Source organism: Amblyomma mixtum, chromosome 3 (assembly GCF_055824585.1).
Source record: "Amblyomma mixtum isolate Tamu chromosome 3, ASM5582458v1, whole genome shotgun sequence".
NCBI classification, from domain to species: domain Eukaryota; kingdom Metazoa; phylum Arthropoda; class Arachnida; order Ixodida; family Ixodidae; genus Amblyomma; species Amblyomma mixtum.
In genome coordinates, this window is record NC_143014.1 from 93,554,495 (window position 1) to 93,576,587 (window position 22,093).

Sequence of the window (22,093 nt, forward strand, 5' to 3'; positions counted from 1 at the left end):
ATCACAGTCATGCTTGGCTGCAAAGACGCTTTTTGACGACGACGACAAACACACTTTGCCCGAGAACCTTGGCATTAACATCAAGCACCGTAAAAAACTATACAACAGTGTATTAAAGAAAGTTTGCTACAATGAGAAGAGCATGAAGTGTTTCTGCTTTCACATCATTTTCCGAACACTACCTCTTGAGCACCTGCGTTCTCGTTTTATCTGGCACAAGAACTTTCCTCTCTTTTATTGTCTACTTCTGTGTGTTCTGTTTGAGTCAACTTCATGTGTTTATAGGCATTCCACGCCCAACACACAAACTGCGACAGCCCCGCCGCAGTGGTTCAGTGGTTACGGGGCTCGGCTCCAGACCCGAAAGACGCGCGTTCGATCCCGGCCGCGGCGGCCGAATTTCAATGGAGGCGAAATTCTAGTTTGGTTTGGTTTTGGTTTTATGTGGTTTAACGTCCCAAAGCGACTAAGGCTATGAGAGACGCCGTAGTGGAGGGCTCCGGAAATTTCGACCACCTGGGGTTCTTTAACGTGCACTGACATCGCACAGTACACGGGCCTCTAAATTTCTCCTCCAAAGAAATTCAACTGCCGCGGCCGGGATCGAACCCGCATGAAATTCTAGAGGCCCGTGTACTGTGCGATGTCAGTGCACGTTAAAGAACCCCAGGTGGTCGAAATTTCCGGAGCCCTTCACTAGGCCTCCCTCATAGCCCAAGTCGCTTTGGGACGTTAAACACCAATAAACCAATAAACCAAACAAACTGCGACAGTTGCCGCACACTTATCATCACAGTGCTGTTAGTTCCCTCTGGCAATGTTACTGCTGCCACAGAGCCTCAGACCACCATCGTGACTGGGACGTCAGTTTACCTTTCGTGACGTTCGCCTACGATTCAACACGCCATGATACCACCGGCTACTCCCCCTTCGTCCTGCTCTTTGGCCGCGACCCATTGCTACCCTTTGATAGCTTACTGCCTCATGACCCTTCTACCAGCAGTTACGCTTGTGACGCCATTGCCCGTGCTGCCGCCGCCCGCCAGATCGCTCGAGATCGTCTCGATGCATCGCAACTCACTCAAAAACGTCGGTATGACCTTCATCACCGTGACGCCCACTACCCTCCTGGCTCCCTCATACTCCTCTGGCTCCCTGCACGTCATGTGGGCCTGTGTGAGAAGCTGCTGCCTCGTTACGTGGGTCCTTACCGCGTCTTGAGGGAACTGAGCAATGTGACCTACGAAATCACGCCCCTGCACCCTCACACTCCTCCCTCGTGCACGTCGCCCGTCTTAAGCCCTGCCATTCGAACCCACCACCGCAGGACGCCCAGGGACTGTGCTTCCTTCTGCGCGGCGGAGAGGGTGGGTAGTGTAACGGTGCATAGTGGTGGAACAAAGACGACGCTGAGGTGTGCGCTTGCGTGCTGTGCGACTGGCCCAAGCTGTCGATCCTTTGCCTAGTAGATTACCTGTGCTGCTTATAGACTTCACGTAACAATATTAAAGCTACATAAGCATGCCGTAAGATTTGCTACCTTCCTCTCAGCAATAAATATTCTGCTTTCCTGCAAGGTGACAATACAACCTGCCCATTCAAAGCAGGACCCAAGGTAGCCAGATATTCTTTGTCACCAGCTGCAGGTAAGCAGCACTGTCGCTGCTACTCACCCATGCTATACCTGATATCATACAGATTATATCCCCTCATTATTTCACTCCCCACCATTCATTATATAATTGGTATTCACAAATGGTGCAACAGTACATAACCAACAGGCGTTTCAATGAATGAAGTGTCTCTCTACGTTTAGTTGCAAATGGAAGAGCAGAGCTTTTCTACCCATCACCTAATTAAGCCAAGCTAAATGTATCCAAAATAACTGTATACAACAAAGTACCCTCGAAACCCGAAATCTCGGCTGGTGCTAAAATTGTATCTGAATACTCATGCCGTGCAAAATAATTCCCCAAACCAATTCTTCCATTTAAGTGCGATGGGATGCCACTGAGCAACTATAGTGCACACAAGGAGCTTCTGGTGAAAGCACAAAACTAAGTCCTGATACTAAGCTACAGGATCATCAGGTTGTTTCCAGCTCAAACTCCTCTTTGCATGCCAGTTGAGAACTTGCCTCCCAAGCACTCAAGATGGAAGGCATCCCAGACCACCAACACATGGCCAAGTGGCAGGGACGTGCAATTCCTACATAAATACCTGACACAGGACTTTAACCTTAGGCATTACGTCCATGAGCTGCCTCCTCTTCCACCTGGTGATTGGGTATGAGTACGTTAAGAGCAGTAAGCAACTACAGGGCTCAGCTAAGAGAATGTCCATGTTGTTACATGGTGGAAATGGGCAATGAAGGATCAGTGCTGCAGTGCAATCACAGGCGCTCATGGCCTTCCCCCAAGGGGTATCTTCAGCTGCACATTGAGCTGTGGAGGACTATCCATGAGTAGTAGCAGCACGACTCCATATCCAAGACCCCAACAGTGCACATAGTTCAGTGCCACGGTGGCTCAGCGGTTATGGTGCTCGGCTGCTGACCTGAAAGATGCCGGTGGTCGCATTTCAATGGATGCGAAATGCTAGAGGCCCGTATACAGTGCGATGTTACTGCATGTTAAAAAACCCCAGCTGGTTAAACTTATCCTGAGCCCTGCACTAAAGCGTCCCTCATAGCCTGAGTCGTTATGGGATGTTAAGCCCCCATAAACCAGTTTAAAATCACCCGAAAGTCCACACAGGACTCGCAGAGGCCATTGTGCACTGGCGCGCACCTAATGGCCTCGAAAAGAGAGGAAGTTTAGAGGCCACTAGAAGACTCACTTCTTTCCTCAATAGGGCCAGCAAGCAGCACATACTTTGATCTCATCTGTATAAAAAAGCACCTTGGCATGTCGTCACGGAGATGTGGCAGTGCTGGCATCAGCAGCGACTTTCACTGTGTAGGCAAAATGCGGCACTGCACGCTTATGGTGCGCTGAGGTGGTGTATTTTTGAAAACCATTTGCAAAGTGTAGACAAGGTACATTGCAGTTGGTTGCACCCAAAGGCAAAAGTTTCCATAAGTTTCATCATCATTATCAGCCTGACTATGCCCACTGCAGGAGAGAAAGGCCTCTCTCATATCTCTCCAATTAACCCTGTCCTGTGCCAGCTGTGGCCACCTTATCTTCGCAAACTTCCTATCCCACCCGCCCACATAACTTTCTGCTGCCCCCTGCACGCCTGCATTCTCTTGGTATCCAGCCCGTTACCGTTAACGAGCATCGGTTATCTTGCCTTCGCGTTACATGCCGTGCCCAAGCCCATTTCTTCTTCTTGATTTCGACTAGGATGTCATTAACCCGCATTTGTTCCCTCACCCAAAGTACCCTCTTCTTGTCTCTCCACATTTCACCTATCATTTTCCTTTCCATAGCTCGCTACATTGTCCTCAATTTCAGTTGAACCCTTTTCGTTAGCTTTCATGTTTCTGCCCCATAGGTGAGCACTGGTAAGATACAGCTGTTATCTACAGTAGACTCGCGATAATCCAAACTCAGATAATTCGTACTTTCAGTTAATTCAAACAAATTTCAAAATTTTGGTCGGCTGGCTATATTTTCAATGCATTTTAAATCTGCTCGATTCATACCACGATTTCTTTTATATTTCGTTTATTCAAACTTTTTGTCTTCTTTCAATGCTCCCGGCACGCAAAAGAGCGGTGACCAACGTCGGATGAGTCAGGTTTGCAGTGCTGTGTGAACTGAAAGTCCGGCCCCTCCAACCTGTTAACTCCCACACGATCCGATGGGGGTCTCTGTTGATCGGAGCTGCCCTGTCGCCGCATAGTTTCATCTTCCGAGCTTCACTACCAGCGACGATTGTGGCAGTCAGCCGCGCATTTGCGAGCTAAGCTCAGCTGTGCGTTGGTTCAAATGCTAACTGAGGTGTCGCTGACCATTTTTAGAGGGGTCTCACTGTTCCAGCACTAAAATGTGTTCCCCTCACGTCTGCCCGCGTGGTCCTGTGTGTTGATAATGCGCGCTCATTATGAGTTGCTCATTGTGTGGTGAAGGCTCCTTAAATAAACACCACCGCGTGTGAGGAGGTTCCACTGTCACTGTGTCGTACCTGAGAAGAAGGCCACAGAAGGTCTTATTTTGGAGCAGTTCTGCTGTGGTAATCCCAACAGTGTACATACAGTACGCCATAGCAGAATTAAAAAAAAATCGTCATTGCCGCTCAGTTTTTCATTTAAAAGAAGACGAACATTGCCTATTTTTATCAATTAAATTTGCTGCGATGCTAAACTGTTTCTGGACGCTTTTTTTTTTTTGTAGCCATTCGACTTTTCGACCTTTTGATGATTCGCACCATTGGAACTTTTTTTTTCAACCCCACTTGAGTAAACAAACATATCAAAGCCTTTCACCTATATTTTATGGTGTGCTAAAGCATTTAGCTACATTTGCATAGAGAAGCAGATAAAAATACTATTTGTATGCATACATATCGATAAAAGCAAATTGCATTTAGTCTTGCATCATATCAAGGTGCACTTCTGATAATTCAAACAAGAATTTCTGGTCCTTTGAAGTCTGAATTAACCAGAGTTTACTGTATTTTGTGTATGAGGGATATTGGTAAACTGCCATTCATGACCTGAGAAAACCTGCCAAATGCACTCCACCCCATTCTTATTCTTCTATCCCGGCCGCGGCAGCTGAATTTCGATGAAGGCGAAATTCTAGAGGCCCGTGTGCTGTGCGATGTCAGTGCATGTTAAAGAACCTCAGGTGGTCGAAATTTCCGGAGCCCTTCACTACGGCGTCCCTCATAGTCTGAGTTGCTTCGGGACGTTAAACCCCAATAAACCAAACCAATAAACCAAACCTTATTATTCTAGTTCTTCCCGGCCAGGGCGCAGCCTATTCCAGGACACACAGGGTTGACAATAAATGAAAATAACTAAAAACTAACTATAGTTTAAAGGCGGCCTGCATGATCTGCGTGGACCATTCACTCCAAACTGTGTACTAACTAAACACGAAATAGGAAAAGGCAATTGAAAACACAATGTAACTAAGAGAAACAAGCAAGCCACACTACTTCTCGACAAGAGTTCAGCTGAAGAGCAGAACCACACAAGTTGCACTGAATGTACTGATGCCCACTCATCGATGAAAAGCTTCCCAACCAAAGACCTAGAACTTTTCCAAAGCAGTGGTGAATATGGACAAACTAAAGGGTTTTATGATACGAATCATGGCCAGCGAGGATTCGTCATCGGACACCAAAAGCGGCAAGGACAAGGCAACCGACGTGTGCAAAAAAAAAATTAAAAAATAAAGACGAGAAGACACATTCCAACTGAAGGCAGCTGGGAAAAATGAGGGGCGATCAATAATGCCGATTCGATTCCAAGTCTTAGTTCATTGTTTCACTCATTAATCTGTTCTGATTCTCAATCTATTCCAATTCCAATCGCATTCCGATTCTTTTCATTCCATTGCTATTCGTAATCGCTTCTTGCAATGCAGAGAAGCGATTGCGGAGAAGTAGTAGTTCAAGCCTCATTTTTTGCACATATAGTTCTTCGGGTGGCTGTCTATTTCTCACGCAGGCCTGCTCTTGTCAGAGTCATTTTCTTCTTAGCCACTTTTATTATTGCTCAGTGATTCTTAGTCCGGCTTCTCCCTCCTTTTCTCTGCAAGTGGTGCGCTCGACTTCCCTCAATCCACCTACCATCTGTCCGTTGTGGCAGGTGGAGAGAGGCCACCTTTCACTACAGCCACCCAGCAGATTGTTGCCGTGAGAGGAACAATCCCTCAGGTTGCTTATTCCTCCGCTTGTGTCAGAATTTCCTCCGTCTACGCTAGCCACCCTCTTGGTTCTTCCCATAGCAACTATTTTCCGGCCTATGCCTCCTTTCCCCTACTCGTAAAGAGGGGGATTTCCCTCTTTCCACCTGCTACCTGCCAACCGTAGCAGGTGGAGAGAAATCCTCCTAAGCACCACATGCCACCTACCACGCTTGAAGATTGATGCCTCACACAGATGCCAATGCCGGATAGTTTGCGCCTTTGTGATCTTCTTAATGCTATCCCATAAAAAAGAATGGCCTGAAGCACCTTACTCTGTGTGCCTTCCACGCTGCCCTTTTGACAAGCAGCGAGCGGGTCCGTGAAACAACCCAGCCCCATCGGATCCCATACTGCATGGTTACCCAGCCAGTTGCCATAGGCTGAGTTAACAAACAACCAGAGATGTCATTATGGGGAGAGCAAAGAAGAACTGCAAGGGGAAAAGACAAATTCCTTAATATATATCAGAATCAGACTTGAAAAGTATCGGAATTGGAATAGATTGGCAATGAAAGAAGAATGCTATTACATTTCCTCTGCATCAATCCGACTTTTGCCTCTGATATTTTTTAGTAATCACTTTCCTGGCTTCTCTAGGATTGTGTTTTTTTGGGGGGGTTGCCCTCCCCTGTAATTTTTTCAAGTTAAAAAAAAAAAAATTTGCCTCATTCAACCCGTTCCCTGCCCTTCCCAGGCTCTTGTTTATTTTTGTTCCTGTCGTTAGTTATTCCCCCTTCTGCAGTCATGTCCTTTGTCACCCTTTCTATTTCCGCACCTGGCTCTGCGAAATAAATCTTCAGGAGCAAATCAATGCTCTCCCATACGCGTGTCTGTCCATCTCTCTTGTGATCTTTTCACTTTCCTTTCGAGATCCATTGTTTCAGCATTTGCATGCTGTTCCTTTAGATCACCTTCCTTTACTATGAGGATGCGGCGGCAGGAAAACCGCAAGCCAGGCAGATTGGTTGGAGGAAGTCGGTGTGTCTGACGACACTGAAGCCAGCCAGGGATGTGTCAGGCAAGCAATTCTCCTGCTGGGGCATGATAGATAGAGTGCGGTGATGGTGGCCCTGAAGATGTGCAGCCCAAACTCACCGGCACCTGTGACACCACATCGGCCCTGTAGTGATCTTCTGCATCCCAGCGCCACTACTTGCGACTGGACCTTTCCACTCCGTCATGCACTCCACAGATAAGGCACCGTTTCTGTTCGCTCTCACAAACTCTTTCATGTCTTGTACATTTGTTTAGCTTGTTTCTATCGCATAACATTGCGTAAGTTTATGCATCATCCTTTAACAGTGAAAGCTGTAATAGCTTTGTTCAAGCCATTTAGCAGAAGCAATATAGCGGGTACAACAGCAGCCGTGTAACGCGTTAGGTGTAACGCATAACACAGTAGGCGGACACCTCTGCCACATCCCTCAAAGCACAAATGAGGTGTCCACTGACCCAGGGAGCCAGTTATGTGCCTTAAAGGAAATTTGTAGGTGGACACCACCGCCACCTCATAGCATGATTACCCTCAAAGCATGGATCACTGATCCAGTGAGTTATGTTTCTTTCCTCTGACTCCAAATATACATCAACGCATACCCCTCTTCAACCTCTCGTCCCGCTCCGCCCTGTGTTATATAGTTCTCTATGGGATGGCATGACAGTGCATGCGCAGCTGAAAGCAATAAATGCGCAACGACACAATCATAAAGGCAGAAGTCAAAGGCAAATGGAGATAAAAGGTGATAAAACGGCGCCCTAGCCTGCGGCCTGGCTGACCAGCAGCAAACCGAAAAGCAAACGGTTCGATAATATGGGATTCCGGTTTATGCTGAGAAGGATGCGCTGCAGTGCGGCCACTGCTGCTGTTATTGCTTTACATTATATTGTCATTATCTCCATCATGGCTATTTAGCTAGTGCTAACTCATTACAACTTTTACGTTGGTGTGCCTTGGGAAAGGGGGGGGGGTCATGCTCGTCCCTCAAATGCATCAGATATGACTTTGCTTTGGCTTGGCCTTGGCAGTTTGGCAGTGACATCTTCCTTAGAGCAACGCCGTTGGCGTGGCAGTGTCCCCTCACCACTCGCACCTTTTTGCAGCCATACACGGCAATGCAGCTACATCGATCTTCCCTTCTGCGCACCAGCATGCGTGCTGGTGGTCTGACTCAGCAGGAAGTGTTAAATATGCGAGTTCAAGTTTGTTTTTGTTTTGTTTTGTATAAACCCAGGTAGCCAATGAGGGGTTCCGCAAATTACACAAGGGCACAAATTACGTGAGCAAATATGGTAGTAGCCCACTGTAGCTGTGCTGTGCTATTCCCTGCCAACAAGGCGTGGAGAGTGAGATTGATGCTGTACTTCACATGGGAATTTTGAGCAGCAAATTGGTTTAAAAAAGCCCAGAACTGCTCTCCAGGCATGAAAAAAAAAAAGTGTTCCTATGCTAAGGCGATGCCCACATTTTGAAATACTTTGAAATATTTGCACACACGAGTTGATTTCAAATGCAATGTAGCATAACACAATGCGCAGCCTGCTTTTCTGCCTACAGCCTGCATCACTGACGACTGCAGTGCTGCCTTTGTTCACAAACATGACGTCTGTCTATATATGTTCGCGACGGAAGCCAAGAGTCACTGAAACCATGGAGTATAGGGGATGTTTTTTTTTTTTATCATTTGTAGTGTTCAAAAAAGAAAAGAAAAAAAAAACATCCCATATGCTGCTTGGTTTCGTTAACTGTTTGCTTCCATCATGTATGTCGTAACAAGCCCCTCTTTTGCCTTCCCTTGTCTGCTCAATATACATTCACTTGTGTCCCTAATAAACATTACTTGTTGTTTGTCACCATCTTGAATACAAGTGTATCATTGCTGCTCTACAGAGTGTCCCCTAAGTCTACCAACAGGCCCTTGCCAAACATCACGAGAAAAACAGGTGACATATGCTTACTGATCATATCCAATCCCACAGCCTCATTTTCAGTGATCCAGCTAAACCACTGGTCCAGGATGCTTAGCTCCAGAGAAGTCATGTGCCCACTGCAATGTCGAAGACACAACTCCATAAAGCAGCTATTTTCAGTGAAAGTTTCAAAAAAATATATATATTTCAGACGATTTTAAAATGTTCAAATAAAGACAAGAGCACAAGAAGCAGGCATAAAGAGAATGATACAGACACCTGAATAGATCACTTCTTTCATGCCTAGTTCTTAAGTCTTAAAGTTTTAATAATATTTTACCACCTAGCTACAAGAGTTGCTTAAAACTGCAAATGTCCGTACCGCATAACTCCTGTTCCTTTGATGTTAAACAATAAAATTCACAGGAAATGCTGCATAGCTGTCTGAGGTACACATTAATTGTCTGTCATAACAGTGCTTATCCCAGTAAAAACCAATTGGAACTGGCCAAAACACAGTTAGAACCTACTAGAATCCAATCGGTTTCCACTGGCTCCAATTGTGTTCTGGACAGTTCTAACCGGTCTTTTTTAACTGAAATGACACCATCAGGTAATACACATTCAAATATGATAGGTTGTCCTGCCTTTACCAAAGCTATGATGCTTTTTTATACCATTTTGCCCTTTTCACTTGACAAATATGCTTCACTATAATGAGATTTATTAGTGCTTCTTCATTCCATCTTCTCGTTCCCCATCTTACGAAATGAAAGAGTGCTGACACTAAAATTTCAAACAGCAATCCTACTTCAATCACATACACGTAACAATAGCATAGCACAGAAATTGCTTATCTGCAGTAGCACAAAGCAATGGCTTCATAATATGATACAAAAAACGTTCTATTGCTTCGGGGCCATGCATACTATTAATAAAGTGATATTAGAGTTGACCTGCTCACCTACGGTACAAGTTCTCCACAAAGACGTAACGTGCACTCTGGAGTGACCGCTCCATAAGTTTTACTGGAGTCTGCACAGGTGCCAAGTGGAGCTGCATCATTGTCAGCTGAACATAAGTCTGGAATGCAAGACTCCAGCGCTTTGGGTCCCTGTACATCAGCTCCTGTACGAAGAGAAGAATAATTACTCAGTTCATAGGCCTATATCTTCCTGTGCTGAAAACTAGGAATGATGAGTATTAGTCATCATCATAAGCCTGTTTATGACCAATGCAGGAAAACAGCCTCTTCCAGTGATCTCCAGTTATCCCTGTCCAACCATAGCTGTGGCCACTGTATTCCCACAAATTTCCTAATATTATTCCCTCACCAAACTCTCTGCCTAAAAGGTACATTTCCTTTATCATGGAATAATTTATATTACCCTAACAAGCCATGAGGTACCTGTTCTCCCCATTACATTTCCTTCCGAAGACCAATTACATTTTATCAAAGACAGCCATATTTCGTCTCAAAGCTAATATGCACCTACCCCACTGATGCAGTGATGCTACATCACTCTGAAGCTAAACTACAGTCTTGACTAGCTGCATTTCATGCGCACAACCATCGACATAAACAATTGTCATTACTGCCCCACCCAAAGTTTGTGAAATTGGTACTGGACTAGGGAAGGAACCACTAACCTAATGTCCACTAGCATGAGCCACATAGATAAAGAACACTACTGCAGCAAACAACTAAGAGTAGCCTATATCCAGTAGTGCAAAATTAGATAGCGAAAACTTAAAACCAAAGGGACATGCTAAAATTAAGCAATCTAAATGATGATGAAAACAACAATTACAAATATATTAAGAAAACAAATGAGAGTAGACAAGAAATGAAACAGAAATTAACACTAAAACAAACCTCAGGCTGCGGGAGAGCAATTTATTATGACCTAATGAAATGTCAATTTCTTAAATTGTAAGAGAAATTGGCGGCTCGCTTATGCTCCTGCTACCATATTTTAGAACGCAGTTCTAAGGCGCCCATTCTCCAGGTTGAGCCACGTGCCATGTCGTAACCGGGAAAGATAGTGATAGCAAAGGGAGCTGGAGGAGGAAAGCTGAGTTGGAGCTGATGGCAGCAGTATAGTGCCTAGAATATACTGGCTAGTGTGCGCAGCGCGTGCATTTCGTACGGGAGGGTGAGGCCCCCGCCGCGATGACTGCACGGAGGGGCCACAAGGGGCGCTGCCGGTCAAGTGGGTGCGCAAAAGCTGCCGAACTCCTGTCGTCTGCTGTCGCGCCGACCGCGGCCTCGCACGATTGCTTAGGACGTGTGAAATGAATGTTTGACAGGCATCATCTCTTGGATTGTGAAGCTGGAAGACGCTAAACGTGAGCAAAAACATCCTGAGATGTTAAAGGCTAACCGGCAATGCAAAGAGAGGACGTGTTTTGTGCCATTGTGCCGAAGTGGTTATCGGTCTAATGAAGAAAAGATGTCTTTGTTCGCTGCAGCAGGGGACCCAGCACGGCTTGCTGAATGGGCAAATAAGATCAAGAGGGCAGACAGAAGGCTGACACCGAAGGATGTCGTGTGCGAAAAACATTTTGAGAACGACTGCATCGAAAGATTTTTTAAGATTATGGTGAACGGTGTCATGAACGAACTTGCCCGAGAGAAGCCACGCCTGAAGCCCAATGCTGTCGCTTCAGTATTCGAAAATTACCCAGCTCATCCTGTGCCTAAAAAGACGACGAAAAGGAAGGCGAAAAACATTTGTGACCAAGGACTGGCACCTAAACAACGAAAGCGAAATGTCGAGCTGGTGGATCTCGAGTTGTGCTCTGCAGTCGACGGTGATGATACACGGGTTGACTCTCATTGTGTCGCTCGTGGAGGCTCATCGGAGGAACTCCAGAAGCATTCCGATTCCGAGCAGACAGACATTGCTACAAAACCGGTGTGTGATAGCGAAACGATACTGGAGTATCTGTGCCCAAGTGGTGTTCGGCACCCATTCGATGGAATTCTGATTTCGGTGACATGGATGAAGTAGCCTGCTGCGTAAAGTGATGCTTTAACTTATGCCTGTTGCGAGGCCGAAGCTATTCATCAAAAGAATGGTGACTTTTGGAAAACCTTTGCGTGAGCATGGTTCTGTAATTGCCACAATTTACTTCCGAGGAAGAGAAAAGGAAAAGCGCATGCTTACAGCCTGCCATGAGGCAGATACATTAATCGAAGAAATGGCTCTGCGTGGCCTCTGCAATGGATGTGGCATGATTCCTGTTGCAGGCAAGCACACTTCATACAGAAGTATGTACTTTCCAGAGAGATGCTTGCTGACCACCGATGGAAAAGGAGAAGAGTCATGCTTGCACTGCAAATATTTACGGAAGCTCTCGCAGAACAATGTGTACAGAAGAAAAAAGACGAAAGATCCTTGCAGTGACAAAAAAAAATTCAAGAATTTTTCTCGTGATTTGAGAAAGACAAAAAAAAGCCTGGCCAATTCTCAGCAGCAGGTGACTCAAATGAAGGAGCAAAACAATGCGCTGAGCGAAAAAGCCCTTGAGGCAAAAATACACTCACTCCCGAATAAGCAGTAGTTAGCTGTGAGAGCTTGTTTTCTGGCCGCAAGACGAAAGTCTCTGAGAGGCATGCCTTATGATGATGCCTGGATTGTGGAATGCTTGCTAATGAGGATGCGGAGCCCAAAGCTCTACGAGCACCTTCGGAAGCAGAGCATTATGATTCTGCCTGGACGAAAATGCTCGCAAAAATATCCGCAACGATTTAAGGGTGGCTTTGGTCTGAATACGAAGGTTTTTGCGGCTTTAAGCGAAAAGACCAAAAGCATGAACACGTTCAGGCGTCATGGGGGCCTGCTTGTGGATGAGATTAAACTCTCGGAACATCTCAGTGTGAAGGCAGCCAGTGAGTTTCAATACTAATTCCAACATGTCATTCTTGTAGCTTTACATTAATTCTACAATCCAGGTAGAAAAGCAAGACTGCATTTTATTTGCTCCATTATGACAGTCAATGTTCCACATAAGGCGTAATGTGCTTTTTGTAACAATTCAGGTAACATTGAAGGCTTTGTGGATCTTGGGGATTACGCGACCAGTGACCATAAAGGTGTGCTTGCAGACCACGGGATGATTGTGCTTTTTCAGCCCTAGACCACTAAGTTGTTTTAAATGTGCTAGCTTTCACACTCATGGCATCAACAACTTGGTCATACATCTCGCACCATCATTGCCCATTTTTTAGGGAGCTGGACGCAAATCCTTGGCGTTTTTGCCTCGAATGGAAATGTAAAAGCAGACACGCTGGCAAAAATCGCAGTTGAATGCATGGTCCTGGCTGAACAAGCAGGCTTGTATGTTGACACTGTGACGTGTGACGGCGCCAGTTGGAACAGGAGCATGTGTCGGATCTTTGACATACATGGTGAGCAAACTATAAATTTCACTCATTTGTTAATACTGTCAGCCTGTGTGCAAGCATAATAAACTTCCCTAAAGGCGAAATTTCAGTTACTTGAAATTTCCACATAATCGTAACAATTAAGTTCTCTTTACTCATTTCATAATTGGAACTTTTAAAATTTATATAAATTATAGGCTGCAGTGGATTCATAATAGTGTAGTGTTTTGTCTGTTTCCGTACTAATATAGTCAAAAGCTGTAAGTTTGATATCCTGCCGCTGTGGTAAATATAAAAATGTGCTACTCTATCACACTCAAAGTTAATTTGTGTAGGTGAAGCATACACAGTGTCTATCTGTTGCTGGCTTTTAAAAACATTGTTCTCGCATCATTTTGTTGTTAAGTAATGTACAAAACATGTTTTTAATAGGTTCTGCTACTCATCTGAGAAACAGCACGAAGCATCCTGTCGACCATAAAAGGCAACTGTTCTTCGTCTCAGACTTTCCACACCTTTTGAAAAATGGGGGAATGGATTTGTGTCCAAAGGCTACCTGACCCCGTCTGGCTACGTTCACAGCGGTATTATCGAGACAGCGTGGGAGTCAGACCGTGACAATGTCACGCTGAAAGCTATGCCCAACATAACAAGTTCACACCTGAAGAGAAATTCATTCGAAAAAATGAAAGTAGATTTGGCATTTCACCTTTTTGGTGATCAGGTGATCAAGGGACTCTATGTGCACAGAAACTGTGTACATTCCGTGCACAGTAATGCGGAACCAACAGAGGAATTCGTCAAGCAAATGAACCGGCTTATCCGCATAATGACCTCAAGGACGAGCCAAAAGGCTCTGAAGCCTGGAAATGCAGATAAAAAATTCCTAGAAAATTTTTTACATTACCTAGACGCAAGGCAGCAGCATGCAGAACCAGCTGGGGGCGGATTTATTACTGAAAACACGGCTTGTAGACTAAGGGGTACGATAAGAAGTATAGCCTTTGTCAAAAGTTTGGAGCCCAGGGGGTTTTCTTTTGAGCCACACTGTGTCGTTCCTAATGGATCTCTAGCACTCCAAATTTCCTGGACATGAGAAGATTTCTGGTACTGCCTCCTGCAATAGGTGGACTTCCATGAATGCTCCTGGAGTCCCAATATAAAGCTTGGAAGTGAACCCCCTGGGCTCTAAACTTTTGACAAAGACTGTACTTAGACTTGCTTTCTTATCTTAGCTCCACTGCAGCATACAACTACTTCTTCACATCGCGTCTGAGTCAGGTCAAATTGGAAAACGTTTTCGGCATTATAAGGCAAGTCATCCGGTTGTAACCTAGCGTGTCACAGTTTCTGGTGACTGTTAACTTAATGTTGTTTTATAACCTGGCAAAACCATCGAGAGGAACGAACTGCTCACCTAGTGTTATCAAAGTGCTCTTGAGTGAAGCACCTGTATCACAGTCTAGCACCAAGGCAGCGCCACTTTTGAACACTATTGATGATTTATTTGACCATGGAAAGGAGGCAATTGATAGTGTTCTGTTCAGAAATGACCATGCCGGGTACGTAGAAAGGAAAAGTAACGCTGCCTTGATCTACTATGCTGCTGGCTATGTGGCGAGAAAGACAATCGCAAAAAACGCATGCCCTCAGTGTGCATCTTACCTTTGTGTGACGCCAAATGACGCAAACATGGATGAGAGCTCTCACTTCACGGCTAATTTTGACAACGGTGGGCTTGTTTACCCTACCTCCACCCTGTCCACTGCAGTCAAGCTAATCGAGGATGAATTCACCGCCTTCTTCAGCAAAAAAGTTCTGCATGAAGAGAGTTTGCTAGATTTCGCCAAGTGCTTACATTTATTCTCACTGCTGCAGCTTGGCTGCTCTAGCCATTAGAAAGAAAATTTGTCCAAAGTTGTCAAGTTTTTTATCTTGTTAAGGTTCAGATTTTTGTTAAGGGTCTGAACAAGGAAAGAGAAGGTCAAAGGCAGCGACAAAAACTCCTTAAGTTGCGCCGTTGCCACTAGCGTTAAGTATGAATAATTCTAGTTTGTCCCCTTTACGTAGCACCTGATTTGTTCTATAATACTGTACATCCTTACGTAAATAAATTACGTACTTTACGTTTTATGCGTGCAGTAAATGGAGTCAACCAGATTTTTGTTTTCATATTTTTATGTTTTCAAATATCCGTATCTCATGCATGTAATTACCACTGTCTCGACTCAATCAGACAGAGTATTTAAACATTGGCGTAAAATACAACTTTTCAGAAGCTTGTTTATTCTGGATGCAAATGAGAAACAGGTTAAATTGCTGCCATGCTCTGGACATGCCAGCCTTTACGTGCGGCATCGTGCTTCAGTTCTCAACATCTTGCTATCTGGTAAGTAGGCTAGTTGAATTATAAGAAAGCTGGTTTGGTTCATTGAGGTTTAACGTCCCAAAGCAACTCAGGCTATGAGGGACGCCGTAGTGAAGGGCTCCGGAAATTTCGACCACCTGGGGTTCTTTAATGCGCACGGACATCGCACAGTACACGGGCCTCTGGAATTTCGGCTTCATCGAAATTCAGCCGCCGCGGCCAGGATCGAACCCGCGTCTTATAGGAAAGCTGTTGAGATCGGTAGAGTTATAATAAATCGTGGTTGTAATATTCTGGGTTAGGCCCTTCTTGAGAAACAATTAAGAAAATGCTTGTTTTTAATGTTCTGCATTGTGAAGCACAACAACTGTTCCAAGATTTTTAACGGAAATATTATTACCTTAACGTATGTCATTATAATAGATTTAAAAAAAAATTTTTTAAATGCTCCGATTGGGGAAATTTTCATTAAGTTCATTATTCACCTTCAACAAAATTAGCCCTTTAAAGTCATTTCCAAATATCAGCGTGTATTTAAACATAATCAAGGGTGGCGCTTTAAATTTCACTGACTTTCTGATATAATTTCGCTCTCGAGAGCTTAGTAAATAAAAAAAATTGGTTGCATGGTTAGTATAGAGTTTTTTGCGGGCGAAGGCAAACTGCTAGAAGACGTCAACAAATTGATCTACATCTGGTATTGCAAAATGTTTGCGCTGTGAGCGAGCTCGCGTAGCTCTTATATAACGAAACATTTTTTTTAAGAGCGCTCTAAATACAAAAAAATAGTTTGCTTCACGCTGCTCAGCGCGTGAGTATCATGGCGCGGATTGAATGCAGATGCACCCACCCACACAACAGCGCACCAAGCGGGTGCCGCTGGAAATCATCAACATCGGGACCTTCGCCAAGCCCGCCCTTGCCACACTAGGCAGTATTTTAGGCACTATAGCAGCAGTACTCAACACAAGCTTCATAGGTGCCAACCGACTCCTAGAGGCGCCATCTGTTGTAGGAGCCTGTACCTTTACGCTTCTTTCTCTTCACGCCAGATGGTGCTCATGACAGCGAGGAGAGGAGCAAACAGACGAGCAAGCAAGCCACCTGCTCTCCGTGAACTCACTAGCACGAGAAGAAAGCGCTGGGCTGCCCGAGCAGGCTCAGCGGCGGCGCCACCAAGCCTCCTGGTGTTCAAATATACCTCAACAGCTGTGCACAACTTTCGAATTAGGGAGTATCGTAATCACTGGTGAATATTTTGGTAATTCAATACACCTCATCTACTTCTCTTTTGATCCTATCTCTAGCATTGAAAAGAATCTGTGTGTTCTGCAAATCCAGTTTGCAACCGATCTGCTTAGAATGCAAAAGCAAGTGGACTCCTGAACTGTTTCACAAAAAGATATTGTGTTCCTTCGCATCATCATTAAAACACTGCCCAAGCTGGCTGATGCATGAGCACCCACAAAAGAAAGGTATTTGACAGATGATGCTAGGAACGCACTCTGTGGCCAAAGTTGACCAGTGCTTATTGTTACCGTTATATGCCTTCCTTTTTTCGGTCAACGCTAGACACAACCTCATCACTTTGCTAGGAAGAACACACCTTGGATGCCAAATCAACTAACAGGCTATATATCATTACAAGATGTGCGGTCCAAATATGGCATAGTGCACAACGGCTTACTTTATTGATGTGCCCTTTCGGTTATTATTTATCATCTGCAAAAGGCTTTCTTCACCATCAGCTTAAATGCCTAGGATCCTTGCCACATAAGAAACTGTGTAATCATACCAAAAGGTTCTCTCCTTGCATATCTCGCCATATATTCACTGGTTCAATCAGCACCTGCAAAATAAAACAAACTTTTTTTTGCAAAGTGCAAGAACATTACAATAAAAAAAAACTTTAATATGTCTACTACAATCATATACATACCTGTGTATTGTTAAAATCAAGAGAGTATTTAATAGATAAAGATGAGATTTGCATAAAAACACACATTTAGTTTTACAAACAGTAACATGCAGTTAATGCAATGTTTTGTGATTAAGAAGTGGAAGGAATGCTCACGACATGTGTGTTTCACAAAGCACTTGGCCAAAAGAAGTTTCTACAGATTCAGTCAGCACAATGGGTGCTATGTTGTCATGTTGGATATTCAGGGCTGCTAGGACAACCCTCTTTATGGAAATTTCATGCTAGTATTTTGGCCTATTTACGTAATGCTTCATGCTGTACTACTTCTGCCATCAGTCCTTCAATAACCACTAAGCCATGTCAGGTCAAAAATTTCATATTAACTGCTGGCTATAATACGACATTCATCTAGAAATATTTGCTATAAGATGGGGATTCGTTCTCCACACTGGCAAGCCCTCACCCTTCGTCTGAAGCCTATGCTATAACCCTACCACACTAGGTCTGTACAGGACCTAGAAGAGCGAGCTATGAGCCCAAACTTGATATGACCAATGTAATGATGCACACACACGAGCAGCTGATATTATCCTTGGCAAGAAACCTGGATTACAGGAGAAGTGCAAAACAGTGAATTATAATTTCCAAGCAATTTATCAATCTTTCATAAAGACAGAGTTACTTCGCAAAGAGGTGTCATGATTGCGGTCAGAAGCGACTATCAGCCACCACTGGTTCCTCTTGACACTTATCTTGAACTGCTATTCGTTATGTTGCAGTTAGTGGCATCCCTTACGTCATCTGTGTTTGTTATTGGCCGTCAGACTGTCAGTCCAATTTTGTCAATTCTTTTCGCTGGGCAATTGAGTGTATTATTAACAAATTTCCCAATTGCACCCGTACAGTGGGAGGAGATTTTAACTACCCTGCTATTGACTGGAGTGCATCATTTGGTGACACCCAGGAAAGCCAGTCTCATTGCTATAACTTTCGCAGTACCCTTGACTTGTTCATTCTAACCCAGCTGATACACAAGCCAAAATGCAGGAAACATCTCAGATCTGATCTTTACTAATGAACCTAGAATACAGAAGTGCACATATTAGAAGATGTAGGCGACCATAGATTCATACACTGTTTACACACACTACAGGATCACGTAAAAACAGTTACTAACAGTTACTGTATGCTGGAGGACTTTGTACCTGCATTCCAACATAACTTCGACGATCGCACTACAAACGAAAACTAGTTCATGTTTCCCGAGAAACTTAAGGAAACCAAAGAAGTCTGTGTACCAAAACTCCAGATTAAGACAAAAGCAGACGCTCCCTGGTTCACGAAGGACATTAAGAAGCATCTGGACAGAAAGAAAAGGGCATACAGAAAAGCTCCTCAGGATAACACACCCTGTAATTGGCAAAGTTATAAAGAACTGTTGGATGTTACCGAAAAAGTTATACGAGAAGCAAAAGATTATTTTTTAAATCACAGGCTCCCAAACCTGTTAAAAACCAATCCAAAAAATTCTGGCATGTCTTAAATCCCAAAGAAACCAACAAGCTTACGATCCCAGCAGAAGCATGCGAAAAACTTCTTAACAATCATTTTAGCAAAGTTTTTACAGATGAGTCACCCATCCCTGTAAACATCTAGCTTCCTGATCCATATATTGCTTAACATTCTAACCCTATCACTGTCACAACCATGGGCGTCCAGAAGGGTGAGGAGTCAAGGGGGGGCAGCTGCTTCCCTCCTCCCCCACCCCAAAAAAAAAAATTGGATTGAATATTTTTTATGCACTAGGAGAAAACAACTACACGGCTTGATTAGCATGCTTAGCACATTTTGCTCATTAAGTTTAATTCTTTGTTCATTAATAAAATCCAAAGTATGGATGTTCTCCAAGCCTAGCACTAATTTTCTGTTGCTAATTTTTGTTTCGTGTACGTAGCTTAGACCAAAAAGAGTGTCTTTTTGGTGCTAGCCTACCGCCTCCCCCATTCCCATGAGTTGTCCAATTTCATAGAATCTGTAAAATATAAGGCAGCATGCTTTACTTTATGGTCATACTCTCCATACCAGAGCATTTCTACCCTAAAACAATCCCTACGTCTCTTGAACCTTAATATAGGACGGAAATTCAGTTGACTATCTTTTCTCCACTCCCTTTACTACAGCAACTCATCCCTCACATCCAAGTATATCAGAGCAGCACATCACATCGCCCCGTACTAACCATGCGCATAAAATTCAGCCAATCTTCTTTGACCCGCACAAATAAATATCAAAATTCCTCATTAGTTCTGTCTATTATGGAATGGAATGCCTTACCTGTTAGCACTGTGGCTATTACTGAACCGTTATCTTTCCACATTTTTTGTTACTAACATATTTTGAATCAGATGCAGCAATGCAATCTACTTGAATCTGCCACCTTTGTACGTATTGTATTCCCTAGTGTTTTCTGTTCGTAGTTACATATTATATTGTGTTTATTGCAACTAGCACCATACTCAAAATGTACTACAATAAGCAAGTTTGATAATGCATTCTATATTCTTTCTTTCATTCTCCTAAATTTGCACTGTTATGATCTGATCCATTGCATTTCACCCCCCTACGTAATGGCCACATGGGCCCTTAAAGTACCTAAATAAATAAATAAAGTCAGGGTTTTACATAATAGTAGCATGCTTCAATTTTTTATTTTTAAACCTATATAATATATATATTTCCTCCCTACCGTGATAATTTTTTGAATATCAACACATACTCCTCCCTACACCCTTTATAGAGATCCCCTCAAATATTTCATCTGAAATGCCAGCCCAACGACCTGAAACTGCAAGTTTGCTCTCGTAACATTTCCCCCGCTTATAAATTGGAATCCCGGGTAAACCTCTCAACAACTTCGCACAGTCTATTTAAAATGACATCACTGGCTCCCATGAAAATTCTTGCACCAATAACAAGCACTGCAACTAAACTGTTATGGCATCGCCTCTGACACAACAGGAAGCAAGCAAGGAAAGCCGTGTTGCCACCAGAAAGCATGATTGGCCTCTTGCTTAATTTCTAAGGTTCTCGTAATAAATAGGTGCAGCAGCATCACTTTGCCCTCCTGTTTCAGCTGCTAATCTAACCATACTGCAATGTTTTGCTTACTGAGACAAAGATGCCTCTCTTTTTTTCTTTCTTTTTCTGCTTCTAAAAATGACAGCAGCTCTTCACCTAAACTTATTTTTCATCCCCGAGTTGTCTGCCTCTTTTTTACTCATTTCAGATGCACACTGGGCTTTTGTAGCTCAAACAGTGCAGACATTATTTTCCATTCACAGTGATGGAAATAGCCAAGAGCATTTTAGAGCAGGCATTGCAACAAGCAAAAAGTCAATTTGTAGCAGCTTCCTCATGTTTTGTAGCAGGAGCCCAATTTGTGATTTAAGGTAAACACAAGAATTTATACTCCTATATATAAAGACTCACCTCACAACCACAAATAACAACACAACAGTACTCTATGTGCAAAACACAAAACTTTTATGCATAGGTAAAAATTGACAGGAAGACAAAAATTTCATAATAAAGAAAACTGGCACGTGCCAGTATTCAATGAAATTTTACAGCATCATATCTTCTGAAGCAACATTTTTACATACCTCAACACATCTGTCTTCCCTCCACTGCATACTTTTTTTTTTTTGCAGATAACAGGTAGCATGTGCATGGATAAGCTACTCCGGATGTGTGTTGTTTCAGTGCTCACACACTACAAAATGTAAGCATAACTACAGCTTGCTCAAGCAAAAAGGATAGCGCAGTGAAAGAAACAGGCTCAAACTCCCCAAGCCTATAGTTGTGAGAATGTGTGGTGGGGGAGAAACACAGTGCTTTGATGGCACGTAAGGTGATGGCGGAACGCATTAAAGGGACACTAAGGAACACTCTACCCAATTACCATTCTCAATAAAAATGAATTCCCTGGCTCTTTCTAGGTGTGCTAACGTTTGCCTGGCAGCACAATAAGCATTTATGGTGGAGAAAATTAAATTTAAATATTTTTTGCCACTCAATTTACCTTGCAACGTCCACACCGAGAAGGACTGGTTGTCGCCGTTTCGAAAAGAATAGTGGCTTACCAAAGCCTCTGGGATCCATGCCAAAAATTCAGTGTCAACGCATGCAGTTTACTTAATAAAGTGACGTGTGATGCCAACACCTGTAGTTCATTTTTTGGTCTTTTCTAACTTACAAAAACTTTGTTACTGGTGGGAGTGGTCTCTCTGCTCTTAGAATGTCACAGTCTATCAATGCAGGCCAACCTCACTTTGCCCTCACTCTCTCTGTAAAGTTCCTACAAGTCAAAAACCCACGGCAGCAGCTAAAATGTGGCAGCAAAAAGAGCACAAGGCTTGAAAACAACTAGAAATATGAGAGCAGAGGCCAAGGACAAAGCAAAGCAAACAAGAGATTTAGCATAGCACCACTTGTAACCACATTAGAAAAATTAAGCGATTCACTTCCACAAGGCACCAACTGTGCATGTGCCTCCAAAAAAGTGGCACGCGAGTAGTAGACAGCAAGTGCAAGCACACATTTTCTACTGTGCCGCCGAGTCCGCTCCCCTAAGAAGCAGATCG

The 22,093-nt window shown here is 43.7% G+C and overlaps 1 protein-coding gene and 2 pseudogenes across 3 annotated transcripts in view; 2 read left to right on the top strand and 1 right to left on the bottom strand.

Moving 5' to 3' along the window:
• dnk (deoxynucleoside kinase) overlaps nt 1-22,093 on the bottom strand; it is a 53,683-nt gene that overhangs the window by 25,173 nt on the left and 6,417 nt on the right. For 2 of the 3 annotated variants that reach the window (XM_089580146.1, XM_089580145.1), the window contains exons 4-6: nt 17,325-17,378; nt 9,736-9,899; nt 8,820-8,908 (exon numbers count right to left, since the gene is read on the bottom strand). In XM_089580146.1, the coding sequence (XP_089436272.1) occupies nt 8,820-8,908; nt 9,736-9,899; nt 17,325-17,378 (307 nt within the window). The remainder of the gene's footprint in view (nt 1-8,819; nt 8,909-9,735; nt 9,900-17,324; nt 17,379-22,093) is intronic. The other variant, XM_089580148.1, reaches the window with a different exon arrangement.
• Nucleotides 11,023-12,755, top strand: LOC149350971 (uncharacterized; annotated as a pseudogene).
• On the top strand, nt 13,089-15,191 carry LOC149350972 (uncharacterized; annotated as a pseudogene).